The sequence below is a fragment of the Coenobita brevimanus genome, chromosome 94, assembly GCF_032717465.1.
Source record: "Coenobita brevimanus isolate Jiangsu-jjx chromosome 94, ASM3271746v2, whole genome shotgun sequence".
NCBI classification, from domain to species: Eukaryota; Metazoa; Arthropoda; class Malacostraca; order Decapoda; family Coenobitidae; genus Coenobita; species Coenobita brevimanus.
The window spans coordinates 20,353,521-20,369,897 of record NC_137047.1 but is presented as its reverse complement, the minus strand read 5'-3'; the positions used below and the strand labels follow the sequence as shown (position 1 = coordinate 20,369,897).

The 16,377-nt window shown below is 40.2% G+C and overlaps 1 protein-coding gene across 1 annotated transcript in view; it reads left to right on the top strand.

Moving 5' to 3' along the window:
* The window catches only part of Girdin (protein girdin), an 818,609-nt gene that overhangs the window by 516,859 nt on the left and 285,373 nt on the right, over positions 1-16,377 (top strand). The window contains exons 12-14 of the mRNA XM_080282575.1: positions 3,353-3,487; positions 11,786-11,917; positions 12,809-12,934. Of these exons, the coding sequence (XP_080138701.1) occupies positions 3,353-3,487; positions 11,786-11,917; positions 12,809-12,934 (393 nt within the window). The remainder of the gene's footprint in view (positions 1-3,352; positions 3,488-11,785; positions 11,918-12,808; positions 12,935-16,377) is intronic.

Below are 16,377 nucleotides of genomic sequence, written 5' to 3'. Positions count from 1 at the left end.
GTTCGCTGGTGACCAGTTTGATGTTGGTGTGGGGGTAAGGGGGGAAACTTTTCCAAAAAGACAGGCTCATAAGTAATTTTTCCCATAAGATTAGTTATTTCTAAATTGCAAAATTCTCAAATTGTGGCATGTGTCCAGTCTCATAAAACCATGATTTAGGTGATTCCACCATATATATATATATAGAGAGAGAGAGAGAGAGAGAGAGGAAAAAAAAAAATGAAATACTGCACTACGACAGTTTGTGAAACTTTTATTCTGTCATACAGTATATACTGTAATGTTGATAATTGATTGCTTTCTTTACTTTACAGTACAGTACTCTTTTATCAAATGTGTATCTTAGTTGGTAATGCAAGGTGAAGGATGGAATATCTCAAATTTTTTTTATGCTGATGATGCAGTACTACTTGCAAATACCAGACAGGAACTTGGTAGAGTAGTGCAGAGTTTTGCTGATGCCTGTGAGCATCATGCCTTGAAAGTAAATGTAGGAAAGAGTAAAGTGATGGTTATTGAGAGAGAAGGTGACTCCCGGTGTGATGTTACAGTGAATGGAGAGAGACTGGAATTGGTGAGAGAGCTCAGATACCTGGGTACAGTGATAGAAAAGAGAGGGAAATGTGCAAAAGAAGTGGAAAGTCGAGTGACACAAGGAAGGAAAGTAGCTGGTTCAATGAAGATCTTGATAAGAAACAGAGGCTAGACTGTTGCTGCTTCATGAAGATTACATGAAGGAATGTTAGTGCCAGCTTCAACATGTGGATGTGAGACTATGGTATGGCATGAAAATGAAAAGTCAGGAGTGAGAGCAGTGGAATTGGAACTGCTGAGGAATGTATGTGGAATACAGCGTGGATAGGATACGAAATAATATGATTCGTGAAATATGTAGAATGAGGAAGTCCGTGGACACCAGAATCGAAGAGAGTGTACTGAGATGGTATGGTTATGTGGAGAGAATGGATAAGAACAGAGTGGTAAAAAAGGTATATCTTAGCATATTTGAAGGAGGGAGGAGGCAAAGTAGGCCAAGGAGAAATTGGAGGGATATAGTGGATGAGTGTGTGAGGAAGAGATATGGAAGTCAGTGAGGCTAGGGAACTGACAAGAGATTGAGCTGGCTGGATGAATGATGTGAGAAGAAGTGCACGATCAAGGATTTGGCACCCCTTTTAAGCGTGACAGTGTCTGGATTGACTCTGTTGGATACGTATGTGAAGCTACAGACAAGAGATTGAGCTGACTGGATGAATGATGTGAGAAGAAGTGCACGATCAAGGATTTGGCACCCCTTTTAAACGTGACAGTGTCTGGATCGACTCTGTCGGATACGTATGTGAAGCTACAGAATGTGGTGAATGCTTTTTGGCATATCAGATAGAACCAGGATTCTGGGGGCTTGAATGATGAGTGAATGGAAACATGGCTCATTGGATTGGGCAAAATTGGGCTGCCTGGATGTCGCTACTCCTTACCTTGCCCTAGGGTGGGAAAGGAGGACCAGATGATGATGATGATGACGATGATGATTCTTAGTCTAGATGTAACTAGGATTTTAAAAATGCTGAGGCTAGGGGATGGCCCAACGAGAGCTCTTTAACCCCTCCGTGGCCGCTGGCATCGAATGACGTTTAGCCAATAAATGTCACAGGCATCATTTGAGCGCCGCCTATAAAAAACTGCAAATATTTTTGGGAAGTGAACGAACGTTCTAAACGTCTTCACACTGACCTACACTACACTCCCATACACCCCATCAGACAGTTCAGAGCCTGCTGCTGTGATGAGTGGATTTTCGATTTTTTCACTCCTGGCCATGCCTAAACAAGCACAACTACACCCATTATCTCGACCCAGGCAGAACATATCATCTTTGTCCTCTCTTGCAAAACACACACAACCACCTGTTTATGATTATGAAGTAATACAGGCAGAAACAAAAAAGACATGATAACAAGTGAAAAATACATTTTTGTCTTGGTATCTTTACCTATTTGCTCAGGTGCACTATAATGGTTTGGATCATTTGATGCAGTGCAACTTGCAGAAAACTGTGAAAACTTTCAGGAAGTGAACAAAAATCAGGGACACGAGACTGACCTTGACTTCTCCCTCTCACATATCATCTGTCAGTTCACCACCTGCTGTCTTGACGAGTGGATGTACAATTTTTTCGCTCACTGCCATGCCTAAAAACACATAGTTACAGCCATTATCTCGACCCAGACAAAAAATACTATCTTTTTCCTCCCTTGCAAAACACACACAACCACCCTGTTTACAAGACAACAGTATATATTGCAAAAATAACAAGGTAAAATGATAACGATGAACGTAAAATGATAGAGAAAGATGAACATGGTATTACGGAAAAAATACGTTTTCCTCTGTCTGTAAACTTATTTATTTCTGCTTTGTGTCTGTATTCATAATAATTAGACTTATTTTTAGTTCTGAAACTGCATTACGATTCTATTTTTAGCCATGCTCTTGGTATGGGAGCTCAAAGTTGTGACTCAACTTCCATATTGCTTAACGGATCTGACCTTCCACTTTGTTCTCTCCTGGCAGAGCCTTACCTCGGAGGACGTGCAATTTTCTCATTTAGGACTGAAAAGTCAACCCTTTTGCTCCCTTTTCCAAGCATGGGCACAATGATAACATAAAAAATAACTCAAAACTACCATAAACATATTTTATATCAAAAAGGTGAAAAAGTATTCATAACAATTTTTTTTTCCAGCCATTCCTAACATATTATGTACTGAAATAATTTAATATCATCATATATATGCGCAACATTTCAGCATCATTCACATTGTTTTGGGAGGTAAAAAAAAATAACAACACCTGCCTAGTTGCGTTGCGGCAGTGCCCCTGGGTGGCAAATATCGGTTGCCGATATTTCTGCAACTTCCGCACTCCATTGCAAGCCATAGAATGCATCTAGGAAGCTGAGATTTGCACTGTTAGGTGCATCTGAACTTTCGCTTCAATATGGCAAGAAAAAAAAATCAATTTTTGAAACTTCAAAAAATGGCCCTGGCGTTGGCCTGGCATGCACAGAAAATTTCAGGCCTTCAGCCACGGAGGGGTTAAGAGGGTCTAGCTGTACCCCCCTTCAGAAATCTGGTGTGGCCAGGCATATTTCAGGGGTGGCCAGTGCCACCCTTGCTACCCCCCTGGCTAAACCACTGTTCTCATATTCATGATATTTTACCACCATGAATACTAATAATATTTTAGTTAATAAACAATACTGTGTTTTAATTTTTGTAGGCATCCTTATTCCATATTCATTGCCTTTACAGTATTGTAAGTCTAACTAATGTTGGCATCCCCACTGCAGCAAGAAAACACACAGTTGGTGGAGCTGATTGAAAGTTTGCGAGAGCGCCAAAAGAAGACCACAGATGCACGACTTCTAGATGTAGAGAGTGAGAACAAGCTTCTCACAGATGTGAATCTCCAGCTCCAGAATCAGGTGAGTTTGAATCACATATTCATCATAGTCAGTTTCTTTTCATCTGATGGAACTTGGTAACTCCCACTACCAGAATACCAAGTCACAGTTCCATGAAATTTGATGAACCATAGTGAAGGGGTGGGAATGAGTCTTCGTGGTTACCAGTCAAACAACCCTTCAGTCTGACTGTAACTGGCCATGAGCTTAGTTGATAGGGGTCAGAAATCTTTGTCAGATTAGAATATATGCACTTTAGCTGAGTCCCAGGTTTGCATGTACATTAATGTTTTTGAAGGTCTTACCATACATGCATGGAAAAACTTTTTTTTTTTTTTTCACCTGTTGATATTAATGAACAGTGATACTGGGGGCCATGTAGTTCCACCAACTCTGGTTTGCCACCAGCTAGCTTGGGAAAGTTTCTTTTAATGGCTGTACAGGTATATTGTTCCAGCCACCAAGCCAATCCTTATCTAGAGCCACAGGTTTCAAAACAGGTATGCAGTTTTCCTTTTAGGTCAGCTGCCATCCGGGGCTACCTCAGGAAATAGATTGTAGAGTAATTGTTTAGAAGAGCTACAGTATGTTTGTGTTGTAGTCTCAGCATAGACAATGTGTAAATGTGGTTTAGTTCCCCAGTGTGAGGGGTGTGCAAGGCCAGTTACGAGACTTTTGACCATGCACCCCTTCCATGGTAATGCCTCTCAGAGGTGATGGTAACAATCTTCCAACATCATAAATAGTAATTCAGATTTTTTTTTTTTTTTTTTTTTTTTTTTTTTTTAAATACAGCACAAAACAGTACAGTGAGACCTTACTTTAAATTTGGAGAAAGCATATAACAGGGTGGATAGATAAGGATTGTGGAAAGTGTTAAGAATATATGGAATAAATGGGAAGTTGTTGAATGCCATGAAGAGTACGTATGAGGGTGTTAAGGCTGCAGTGTGTGTGGATAGTGAACAGAGTGAATTTTTCTGTTTGAAGGTTGGATTGAAACAGGGATGTGTCATGTCTTCATGGTTGTTCAACCTGTATATGGATGGGGTTATAAAAGAGATACAAGGTAGGGCAGTGGATGTTGGAGTACCCTAATGAGAGAGGGCAGTGTTTGGAAACTACATGTACTGTTATTTGCAAATGATACTGTGTTGTTAAATGAAGACGAAAGGGAGCTGCAAGGCTTGGTGGATGAGTTCGGGAGAGTGTGTAAGAAACGGAATCTAAAGGTGAATGTAGGGAAGAGTAAAGTTATGGTCCTCGAGAGAAATGAAGTCAGTGAATGTACAGTATGGTTGGATGAGGAGGAAATGGAAAATGTGAGTGCATTTAAGTACTTGGGTAGTGTGATGAGTAAGGATGGAAGTTCGGAAGTGCTTGAAAGGGTACAACAGGGAAGAAAGGTTGCTGATTCTTTGAAAGCAGTGATAAGAAACAGGGAGTGAGCATGGAAGTGAAAAAGTTACTGCCTGACAGTATTGTAATACCATCTCTAATGTATGGAAGTGAAGCTTGGACCTTGCTGGAGGGACACAAGAGTAAGAACATTGGAAATGAGTTATTTGAGAGGGGCATGTGGAGTCACGTGGAGAGACAGACTGATAAATGAAGTGAAGGAGCATTGTGGTGTGGATGTGAATGTGAAGGGAAACATTAGGAGAAACACATTGAGGTGGCTTGGTCATGTGGAGAGGATGGAGAGTGAGAGACTGACGAAGAGAGTATATGTGGGTGAGGTGGAAGAGGGGAGAGGGAGGGGGAGGGCAAGGATGAGATGGAGTGATGGAGTGGAGAGGTATATGAGAGAGAGGGTGTGTGAGCTGGGAACAGGGCAGTGAAATGGCAGGGGACAGGGCGACATGGAGGCGATTTGTTTGTGGCCACCCCTTGTGGGATTAAGGTGTCTGGCTGTAGATAGATAGAAAGACAAAACAGTACAGTGAGACCTCACTTTAAATGACACGTTCATACTGGACATCAAATATAATAGACCCCTAGACCCTACCAAACAACTTCTGTTATATACTGAATCAAGGTCTAGTATAAGGAATGCATCTGGTGACCAACTGGACAAATTGGTTAAATGCCAAACCCAGCCTGTATTTCCTCATCTTTTCATTATTATCTATCAAAATGAGGGCCAGCATTAGTTCTATATTGCCTGTTGATTTAATATACATCAAGGAACACAGGTCATACCCATACAATACAGTACTGATTTATTGCGATCTTAATACTTGTCCTACTTGAGGTGCCTACTGGACCATTTTTCATATAATGTACACCAGCCTGTAGTCCAGTATAGCAGGTCCTCGTTGGACATCTTTTCTAACAGACTGTTGGATATACTGTCTGCCTTTTCGCTCAATTAGTTCATTATAAGGAGGTCTCATTGTATTTACATCCAGTACTGTAAGGTGCTATACAAAATGTTTTATATATATATATTTTTTTTTCTTTTTGAGCTTTTACTTTATGAAATTTTATTATATATATATATATGTGTGTGTGTGTGTGTATTTACCTATTTGTATTTACCTATTTGTAGTATACAGGAATTGAGCAATGCTCGTGTTGTCCTGTCTCCATATCCACATTTATCAAGTCTACCTTTACACACATGAATGTTTTTCTCATGCACCACCTCTTTGTCTAAGTCGTTCCAAATATTTAAGTATTTACCTAATATACCTAATTGTGATATACACGGAATGTACTATGCTCGTGGGTTTCCGTTGCTGTTTCTCAATAAGTCGAATTTAGCTTTAAACTCGTTTAAGTTTTTAGATTGGACGATCTCTTTGTCCAGGCTATTCCATAAGTCTATACTTCTGTAAGGAAAGCTATATTTCTTGATATCCTTCAAGCAGCTTGACTTTTTCAATTTCATTCCATGTCCTCTTGTTGCTCTCTTATCCCATACAAACAGATCTTCTTTGTCAATTTTATCTACTCCCACCATGGTCCTGAAAACCGCAATCATGTCTCCCGTCTTTCTCCTTTCCTCTAACGAAGGCAAATCCAGTTTTTCCAGTCTCTCTCTGTATGACAGGTCTGTCAGACTGGGGACCATCTTGGTTGCTGTTCTTTGTATTCTCTCAATCTTGTTTATATCTTTCTTTTTGTGTGGGGACCACACTACCGCTGCATATTCTAACCTGGGGCGGATCATGGCCACTATCAATTTTTTTATCATTTCCTCATCCATATAATGAAATGCTACTCTTATGTTAGTCAAGAGTTTATAAGTCTCTCCAACTATCTTGTTAATGTGCTTTTCTGGTGACAAACATCTTGGACCAGCACTCCCAAATCTTTCTTTTCTCTCCTTTTTGTGATTAATTCATTACCCAAAAAATAATTCAGTGATGGTCTCCTGGTACTTTTACCCATTTCCAATATTTTACATTACATTAAATTTCATTTCACACGTCCGGCTCCAATTGTGTATCCTATCCAAATCCTCCTGCAGTATTTTACAATCCTCCTCAACCTCTATCTTCCTCAAGATCTTTACATCATCAGCAAACAGACTTGCATAACTGTTCACTCCATCTACCATATCATTTACATAAATCAGGAACATTACTGGCGCCAACACTGAGCCTTGAGGGACTCCACTTGTTACTTCCCTCCATCCAGACATCTTTTCCTTTATTACTGTCCTCATTTGTCTGTCTCTCAAAAAGTCTCTCATCCATTCCAGAAGTTTCCCCTTTAGTCCTCCTATATATTCTAGTTTCCACATTAGTCTCTTATGAGGTACCTTGTCAAAGGCCTTTTCTAAGTCTAAGTACACACAATCCACCCAACCATCTCTCTCCTGTACCACATCAATCGCTCTTGAGTAAAAGCTCAACAAGTTAGAAACACATGACCTTCCACTTCTGAATCCAAACTGACATTCAGCCAAAATATTCATCTCTTCCAGATATTTTATCCATCTGCCTTTCAGGATTCTCTCACACAATTTTGCGACCATGCTGGTTAGAGACACTGGTCTATAATTCAGGGGTTCTTCCCTGTTTCCTCCCTTGTAAATTGGTACCACATTTGCCCTCTTCCATTCTTTTGGCACTTTCCCCTCTTCCAGTGAGCATACAATTAAGCTGTGAATTTTATCCGCCAGTTGTTCTCTGCATTCCTTCAGTACCCAATTAGAAATTCCATCAGGTCCTGGGGCTTTCCTTACATCTTGAGTTTCCAGTAATTTATACACTTCCTGTACCTCCACTTTTATATCTTTCATCACCGGAACATTTCTAACCACTCCCTCCCCTTCTACAAGCTCCTTTTCTTTAGTGAAAACTGACTGGAAACGTTTGTTCATTATTTCTGCTTGCATTGCCGCATCCTTAAAGACCTCTCCTTCTACTTTCAGCTTGGTGATTCCTTCCTTTTGTTTCAGTTTGCCATTAACAAATCAATAAAACAGTTTGGGTTCATCCTTGCATTTGTCAATTATACCTTTTTCAAAATTCCTTTCTTTTCCTCTACGTATTCTTGTGTATTCATTTCTAGTTCTTTTATATTCTTCCTTTGTTCTGTCGTTACCTCTCTTTCTCCAATTGTTCCACGCCTTATCTCTCTCTTTTTTTGCTATCATACACCTTCTATTAAACCACTCCTTTTTCCTGTTTTCTTTCCCTCTTACTCTTGGTACAAATTTTTCCACTCCCAAATTATAGAGGTCTAGAAAGATATCCCACTTCCTCTGTATCTCTCTTGTTTCTTTGAATTTTCTCCAATCCGCATTTTCAAAAAAGTTTCTCAATCCTGTAAAATTTGCTTTCCCAAAGTTGTATCTTCCCTGTCTATGAAGCTCGTCTCTTGGCTCGACGTTTCCTATTAACATCTGGAACTCGATGACCACGTTATCACTTTTTCCCAAAGGACAGAGATATTCCAATGATTCTATTACATCGGGTTCTTTGGTGAACAGTAAATCTAACCTTGCTGGTGTGTCCTCACCTCGAAACCGTGTCTCTTCTTTGACCCATTGCGTCATCACATTATTCATTATTATATTTAATAACATAGTGCCCCACGAATCCTCGCCGCCTCCCGAGTACCATTCCTCCCAGTTCACCTCTTTACAATTAAAGTCACCCACCAAAATTATATTATTGCTTTTCTCAATTATTTTTTGCAAGTAGCTAGCCATATCTGACAACATCTCATGGTATTCGTCATCCTTCCATGCTCTCGTCTTTGGGGGAACATACACTACCGCCATATCTCTTTTAACATTCTCTCCAGTTTCTAATTTCATATATATCACTTCAGCCCTACCTTCTCCCATTTCCACAGTATCTACATTTATGTTGTTCTTCACTGCTATCATCACTCCTCCTCCCTTTTTTTCTTTTCTGTCTTTTCTCCACAGTTTGTATTTACCATCTTCCAAATGAACTTCAATATCTTCTCTTAATTTGGTCTCTACAAAGCACATGACATCAGGTTCATGTTCTCTCAAGAAATCATTAATTTCGATCCTTGTCGATATGAAACCATCAGCATTAGTATATATCACCTTCAAATTATTTTTGACATTATTAATACCCTCTTCTCTCCTACTCTCTGTCCGTACCACTTCCTCAACTTCTGATCTTTCGCAACCATCCCCCCTAGTTTCCTTCACTTCTATTTCCTTAAATACCATTTCCTTACTTTCATATCCAATACTCTCCAAAAAAAAGTATTACATTCTTCCTCTGTCCTCTTATCATTTTTTTCCTTTACTTCTTCCTTTAATGATTTTAAAACTTCTTTTTCTTTTTTTCTTCTTCATTCACATCTTTTCTTATTATAATATTTTCCATCCCCGCCTCTTTGCTTAATTTCCAGGTCACTTTAAGTATCTCATTTATTACACTTTCTTATGTAAATTTGACTCTCATTGGTCTTGTTTCCCCTTTCTTGTAAGGCCCTATCCTCCTTACTTCCTCAATTTCTTTTACCCACTTGTCTCCTTCGGGGTCAATCTTGCCTAATATTCCTCTCACCATGTTCGTGTCTCTCTCGAGTCTTACGAACCTAACCTTTTCTTCGTCTTCCCTGTTTCCAAATACTACCACACATCTGTTCCTTTCTACAGTTTCTCTCACTATTTTCTCTTTTTTCTTCAGTATTTTCACTACATTTTCTTCTATTTCTTTCTTGTTCATTTCTCTTTCTTCCTGGATGATCTCTCTTAAGCTGACCACTTCTTTCTGTTCTTCTTCTACGTGTGCCCACTTTGCCTTATGTTCTTCTAATACATTACTCACCTTCTCCGTTTTATTAGTACTCTCTTCTAGTTTCCTCCTCTGTTCAACATTTTCCCGCTTCAAATTCCTAATTTCTTCATTGGCTGTTTCATTGGACTGGATCAGACTCTGTATGGTGGTTTCCGTATTTTCAGACACATCTTTTATCACTAGATTCTATACTTTCTTTTCGAGTTCACTAATCCTCATAATTAATGTTTTGATCAGGTCCATAACATTGGTATTGGCATCAAATCCTTGAAATTCCAGTCCCTCATTGTTTATATTTTTGGCCATGTTTAATGTAAAGTACCAAAACAGCTGTTACCGAAAAAAAAAAAAACTACAAACGTTCATGTATACTATAGCCAATAAATCTTTACATTTTTGGTAGTCTATTAACTTTCATTATTTTAAATTTAAGGCAAGACCTTAGGAGACAGGACAGACAAAATTCCTGAAACTACTTAAGGTTAGGAGCGATGGCTGGGACGTCCGCTCGCTCCGGCTGCTCATTCGTGTGTGTGTGTGTGTATTTATATGTATATATTAAGCATGTACACTTAGTATTGTAGTATTTAATCTATGTTAGGATTTGTAATGCTGGGTACTTATGGACTATGCATACCACTCACTCTTACTAACAAGTTATTGAAGTTTATATAATTTATATAATTCTGCCAATGGGTAACTCTACACTGAGTGACAGGCCAAATGGTTTCCTGTACACCAGGAAACCATTTTCTATGCTGGATGGTAGCCATATAACCAAATTCTGGCACCTGGTGGTGTATTGGATAAATCAGGTGCTCCAGTTGGATTGAACCAGTTTAGGTTTATATCCAAGGGGTGGTTGGGGTATATTGCTCACGTAATGCCTCGCGGGGATGAGTGAGGCTGGTCACTTTCATCTTAAATGTCAGGGCCAGCTTGCCTAGCCCTGTGTTTTTACACTTCTCATGGGATGACATAGGATTGGATGATGGATGGATGTATGGATATATAATTTAATGTTAATATTTAGTTACTTTTTGTTCAGTGCTTATTGGTTTTGTGTTGACTTTGTTAGAAAGTAACTGTTGTAGTATTATCATGTGTAAAGTACCGTAGTGAAATTAGATGCTATGTGAATACAGACACAAATACAGTCCTGTACAATTTCATATTTATAAGATTGAGAGATGAGATTGTAGTAGTAGTAGTATTAGTTTCCTAGGCAGTCTGGCCAAACAGCCCCAAGTCCTTAAGGAAGGCCACAGCTGAGACTGAGCTTCCCCACAGAGCTCTTGAGGAATGTATGTTGTGTTGTTGACTCAGGCAGTTGTGTGCAATGCAGTCTTCCATAAGGTGCCTAATAGTATGGGGTGCTGTGTTGCCTCCTGGACAGGCATCAGTGACAGAGTCATCCAGCCACTTATGATAACTCAAGAGGACTGGATAATGCCCACATCTCAGCCTGGCTAGGTAGACCCTGTCCTCTCAAGGAAGTTAGGATTCAGAAGAGTGGATATCAGGATTCCGTGCATGCAGCTGTGTGTTGTCTTTCAGTGACTGAATGGAGCGGCGAGTGATTTGAGCATGGATATGCTTCTGGAAGCTGGTTTGAGGTGGGTGAGGAGGGGAGAGATGACAGTATTTGTGTATGATATCGTGTGCTGGGTGTTGTTTTGAAGTTCCATGGTGTGTGTGGTTGTGCTACCATGTAGTGTAGTGGATGATGTAGGTGTGTGGAGGCTGCAGCAAAAATCTGTATGCTTCCCATGTCTAGATGATCCTTGGCTTTGAGGACTTTGGTTTCTTGATGCAGGTGGTCTGTACATGTAGTAGCTGTGCAGCTTGTTTTTATTTTTAGGGTCTTGTTCTGTATGGTCTGTAGGGTGTTGTAGTGTGTTTCAGTGAGGTTATAAAATCAAGCGCAGCTTGTGTAATTCATCACTGAACTTATATATTGTTTGTAGATTGCGGTGGTGGTTTCTTTGTTGTATTTGAATGTTGCATGAGCAAGTGACCTTAGGGCGTAGTTAACATATATACTTAATAGAAAACTCATCATTGTATTCTTTTGTAGGTTTCAAGACTTGAGTATGAGAAGCAGCAACTAAATAGACTGACTGAGCGGTTGAGAGACTCTGCAGACAAATTATCTGAAGTTGAGCACCAAAAGGCAGAGATAGAAAGGGAAAATCAAGACTTGCACAAGGTAATTAATGCTTAACTGTGTTTCATCACTCCTTTTTTATTTTGTTGATGACATACAACTCTGCAAACATACCACTCGACTATACTGTATTGTATGTTGAACTGAGCTGTGTGTTAGTGTTTATTTTGTTTGAAGTGTATTGCAAGTTGGTATGAAAATGTGTCCTTTGGGTTTATTTAGCTGAAGCTTCACTGAAATTATATACAGTGAGCCCCCAAGTTTTGTGTCCAGTTGGTACCATGAGGTTGGCATGAAACCTAAATTTTGCGAACCGAAAAGTTTTAATTCAGTGGTAAAAAATCTAATTGGCTCTAGAGCCCCTCCCAAAGTCACTCTTTTGAGACTTAATTCTCATAAAACAGGATACCTGAATAACTTACAACCATATGAATATGATAAAAAGGTTAATAAACATTAAGTAAATGGATCACTAGCCTGAAAAATCGTCTTATCTTCTACCAAATACTTTTTCATCTTCACACCGACTCGATACTCATGATGTTTTGTCCTCTTCTTGCCTCCATCCTTTGAATTTCCTGGTATTTCACTGTCACCACTATGACCTGGTCCTCCAGTGAATGAAGAGGAAGCCATAATTCAGTACAGGCAGACCACACCAGGACAATAGCTGAACGAAGAGAAAGGCAAAAAAAGTGACTGCGGCCGCCAATCTCACAGCTGGTGGGAACTGTGAAAACTTTGCCCACCAGCACTGCATATTTTGATGCAAAAGGTGAATTCTTGATCATGGACATAAGTTCTTGGATAAGTTTAGGATTTTCTGTGAAAAGTAAGTTCGTGAACCCAAATCACGCAAAACATAAGGGCTTGCTGTACATTATAAATATAATATTTTCTGCCCTTGTTTATATTTTCTCATGCTCTCCTCAGGCCATTGCTGCTTTCCGTGAGAGCTGTGAGCGACACGAGACTCTAGAACATGACCATGCCAGCCTTGAAGTGGAGTACTCTAGAGTAACAAAAATGCTTAATAACATGAAGGAAACTGTAACCAAGGTATGATAGCTTACCAGTCATTATTCCTGTTTTCAGAATAAACAGACCTAAGGATGCTGGATGTAAGATTTTAAGGAAGAGTATGAATTTGACCGTAGAAAATCGGTTAGGATACTTATTGACCTGCTACAAGATTGGAATGAGAATTTATCCCTTAGGTTGTGACATGCTGGCCAGAGAGTCTGCTTGTGATGTGAGAGATTGGGGGGGGGAGAGGAAATAAGATCTGTTTTATTTCAATATAGAAAAACTTACTGTCATTAATGTAAGTTTTTGCGCAAATAAAATAGTCTTTCTGCTTCCAAAGTGAAACTCTTGCACAAGTAGAACAGTCTTTCTGTTTACAAAATGAAACTCCTCCACAAATAGAACAGCCTTTCAGCATACAAAATGAAATGAACTGGAAGACTGTAGGTGCCCTTGTTCACATACAGTAGGCACCAAGAAGGAGACTATACATGGTGATGCTGTGTACCCTGGATGGAGCAGCTGCAGTGTCCATCCAGGAGCCAAACCTTTTCATATTTCCTGCATCTTAGTATGGGAAGGACCCAGATCCAACCCTGATGGGGGACTGTCTACCACAAAGGGACACCTGATCCATACGCAGTATATACTGTAATTCACCTTTGCATGACCCCAGAGAGGAAGTTGCTTACCTATGGTTGTCTGATCTGTTCACCTGTAGTGATGAGTTGAAGACACCATGCTGCTGGCTGTCCTAGCATGCTCTGAATGACTAGCACCCTGTCAGGCAGGAAGTACAGTGGTCACCACTACCACTGTGCAAGACTAAGTTTGTAGTACCCAGTGTATTGCCATTTTTCAAGCATAAATATCTATCTCTATCTATCTATTGCCAGACGCCTCAATCCCGTTTGGGGTGGCCACAAACAAATCGCCTCCAAGTCGCCCTGTCCCCCGCCATTTCACTACCCTGCTCCCAACTCACACCCCCCTCTCTCATATACCTCTCCACCCCATCCCTCCATCTCATCCTCGGTCTCCCCCTCCCTCTTCCACCCTCCACCTCACTCACATACACTCTCTTCGTCAGTCTTTCACCCTCCATCCTCTCCACATGGCCAAACCACCTCAGTGTGTTCCTCACAACGCTTCCTATCACATCCACATCAACACCACAACGCTCCTTTATATCCTCATTCGTCAGCCTGTCTCTCCACGTGACTCCACAAGCTCCTCTTAAATAACTCATTTCCACTGCTCTCACTCTTGACTTGTGTCCTTCCAACAACGTCCAAGCTTCACTTCCGTACGTTAGAGTTGGTATCACAATACTGTCATGTAGTAACTTTTTTACTTCCATGCTCACTTCCCTGTTTCTTATCACTGCTTTCAAGGAACCAGCAACCTTTCTTCCCTGCTGTACCCTTTCAAGCACTTCACCCTCCAAACCTCCATCCTTACTCATCACACTACCCAAATACTTAAACGTACTCACATTTTCCAATTCCTCACCATCCAACCTCGCTATACATTCACTGACTTCACCTCTCTCAAAGACCATCACTTTACTCTTCCCTACATTCACCTTTAGGTTCCGTTTCTTACACACTCTCTCAAACTCATCCACCAAGCCTTGCAGCTCCCCTTCATCTTCACTCAACAACACAGTATCATCTGCAAACAACAGTACAGGGAGTTTCCAAACACTATCCTCTCTCACCAGGGCCACTCCAACATCCACTACCCTACCTTGTACCTCTTTTATTACCCCATCCATGTACAGATTGAACAACCATGGAGACATGACACATCCCTGTTTCAAACCAACTTTCAAAGAGAAAAATTCACTTAGTTCACCATCCACACGCACTGCAGCCTTAGCACCATCATACATACTCTTCACAGCATTCAACAACTTCCCATCTACTCCATATATTCTTAACACTTTCCACAATCCCTGTCTATCCACCCTGTCATATGCTTTCTCCAAATCCATGAAAGCCGCATACAACTTCTTTCCCTTCTCTAGAAACTTTTCCACTAAAGATCTAAGAATGAATATCTGATCTACACAACCTCTTCCCTTCTGTGGAAAAATTCAGCATGCCTTCCAAAAGACTTGTCTCAGGTGGGTTGTTACAGTGATTGAAATGTATGTGTATGTGTGACCATCACAACTTGAAAATGAGAAAGCATGAATTGAGTAACATTTTGGTAGTCATGACAGTACCTGCACAACAAATATATTGTTTATTTCATTTTATGTATTTATTTGTGTGTGTGTATTTACCTATTTGAAGTATACAGGAATAGAGCTAAGCTTGTGTTGTCCTTTCTCCATGTCTACATTTATGCAGTCTGGTTTTGAACACGCATGTTTTTTGCCTACACCACCTTCTCATGTAAGTCATTCCAGATACCTATGCATCTTTTTTGGAAACTGAACTTTTTAAGAAATTAATACATCTACTTTTCCTCATCTTAAGGTCATGACCTCTTGTTCTTCCATCATCCAACACAAAAAGATCCTCTCTGTCCACGCTTTCTAATTATCTTACATTTCCAAACATTGTGATCAAGTCACCTCTTTCCCTTCTCTCGTGCAGTGTTGGTAACTTCAGTTTTTCCAATCTCTCCTTGTAGGTCAGTTCCCTTAAGCATGGTATCATCCTTGTAGCCATCGGTTGAACCCTTTCCAGTTTATCAAAATTCGTCATCAAATGAGATGACCATACCACAGCCGCATACTGTAGTCTTGGTCTTATCATGGCCACTTTCATGTCAGTCAGTAATCTGTAAATGCCTCCAGTGATTCTGTTGATATGCTTTTCTGGTAACAAGTCATCCTGAACAATCACTCCCAAATCTTTCTCATCTTTTCTTTTACTAATTATCTCATTGCCCATTTTATATGTCCATTGCCTTTGACAGAGTCCCAGAGAGTTGGTGAAGTGGGCAGTGAGAAAGCTTGGGATCGAGGAGTGGCTTGTTAGGGTGGTTATGGCCATGTAAGTGGGTGCTCACACCCAGGTAAGAGTGAATGGAGATTTGAATGATGAGTTTTCCGTGAGTGTTGGTATGCATCAGAGGTCAGTTTTGAGTCTTTTGTTGTTTATCATGGTACTTGAGGCCCTTTCACATGACTAAGGAATGGACTGCTGTGGAAGATGTATGCTGATGATTTGGTGTTGACTGCAGAGAATGAAAGGGAGGTGGAGTAAAGATTTAGAAAGTGGAGAGATGGTATGGGCACAAGGGCATAAGAATAAATGTAGATAAAACAAAAGTGATGATATCTAGGGTTGGTGGTGGTACTTTCAAAGAAGAGGGAGAGTGACCATGTGCAGTTTGCCGCAAGGGCGTGGGATGTAATTCCAACTTGTGCAGTGTTTGTGATAAGTTGCTTCACAAGAGATGTAGTGGTATTAGAGGTAGACTGTGAGATAATACTGATTTTATGTGTGCGGTGTGTCGGG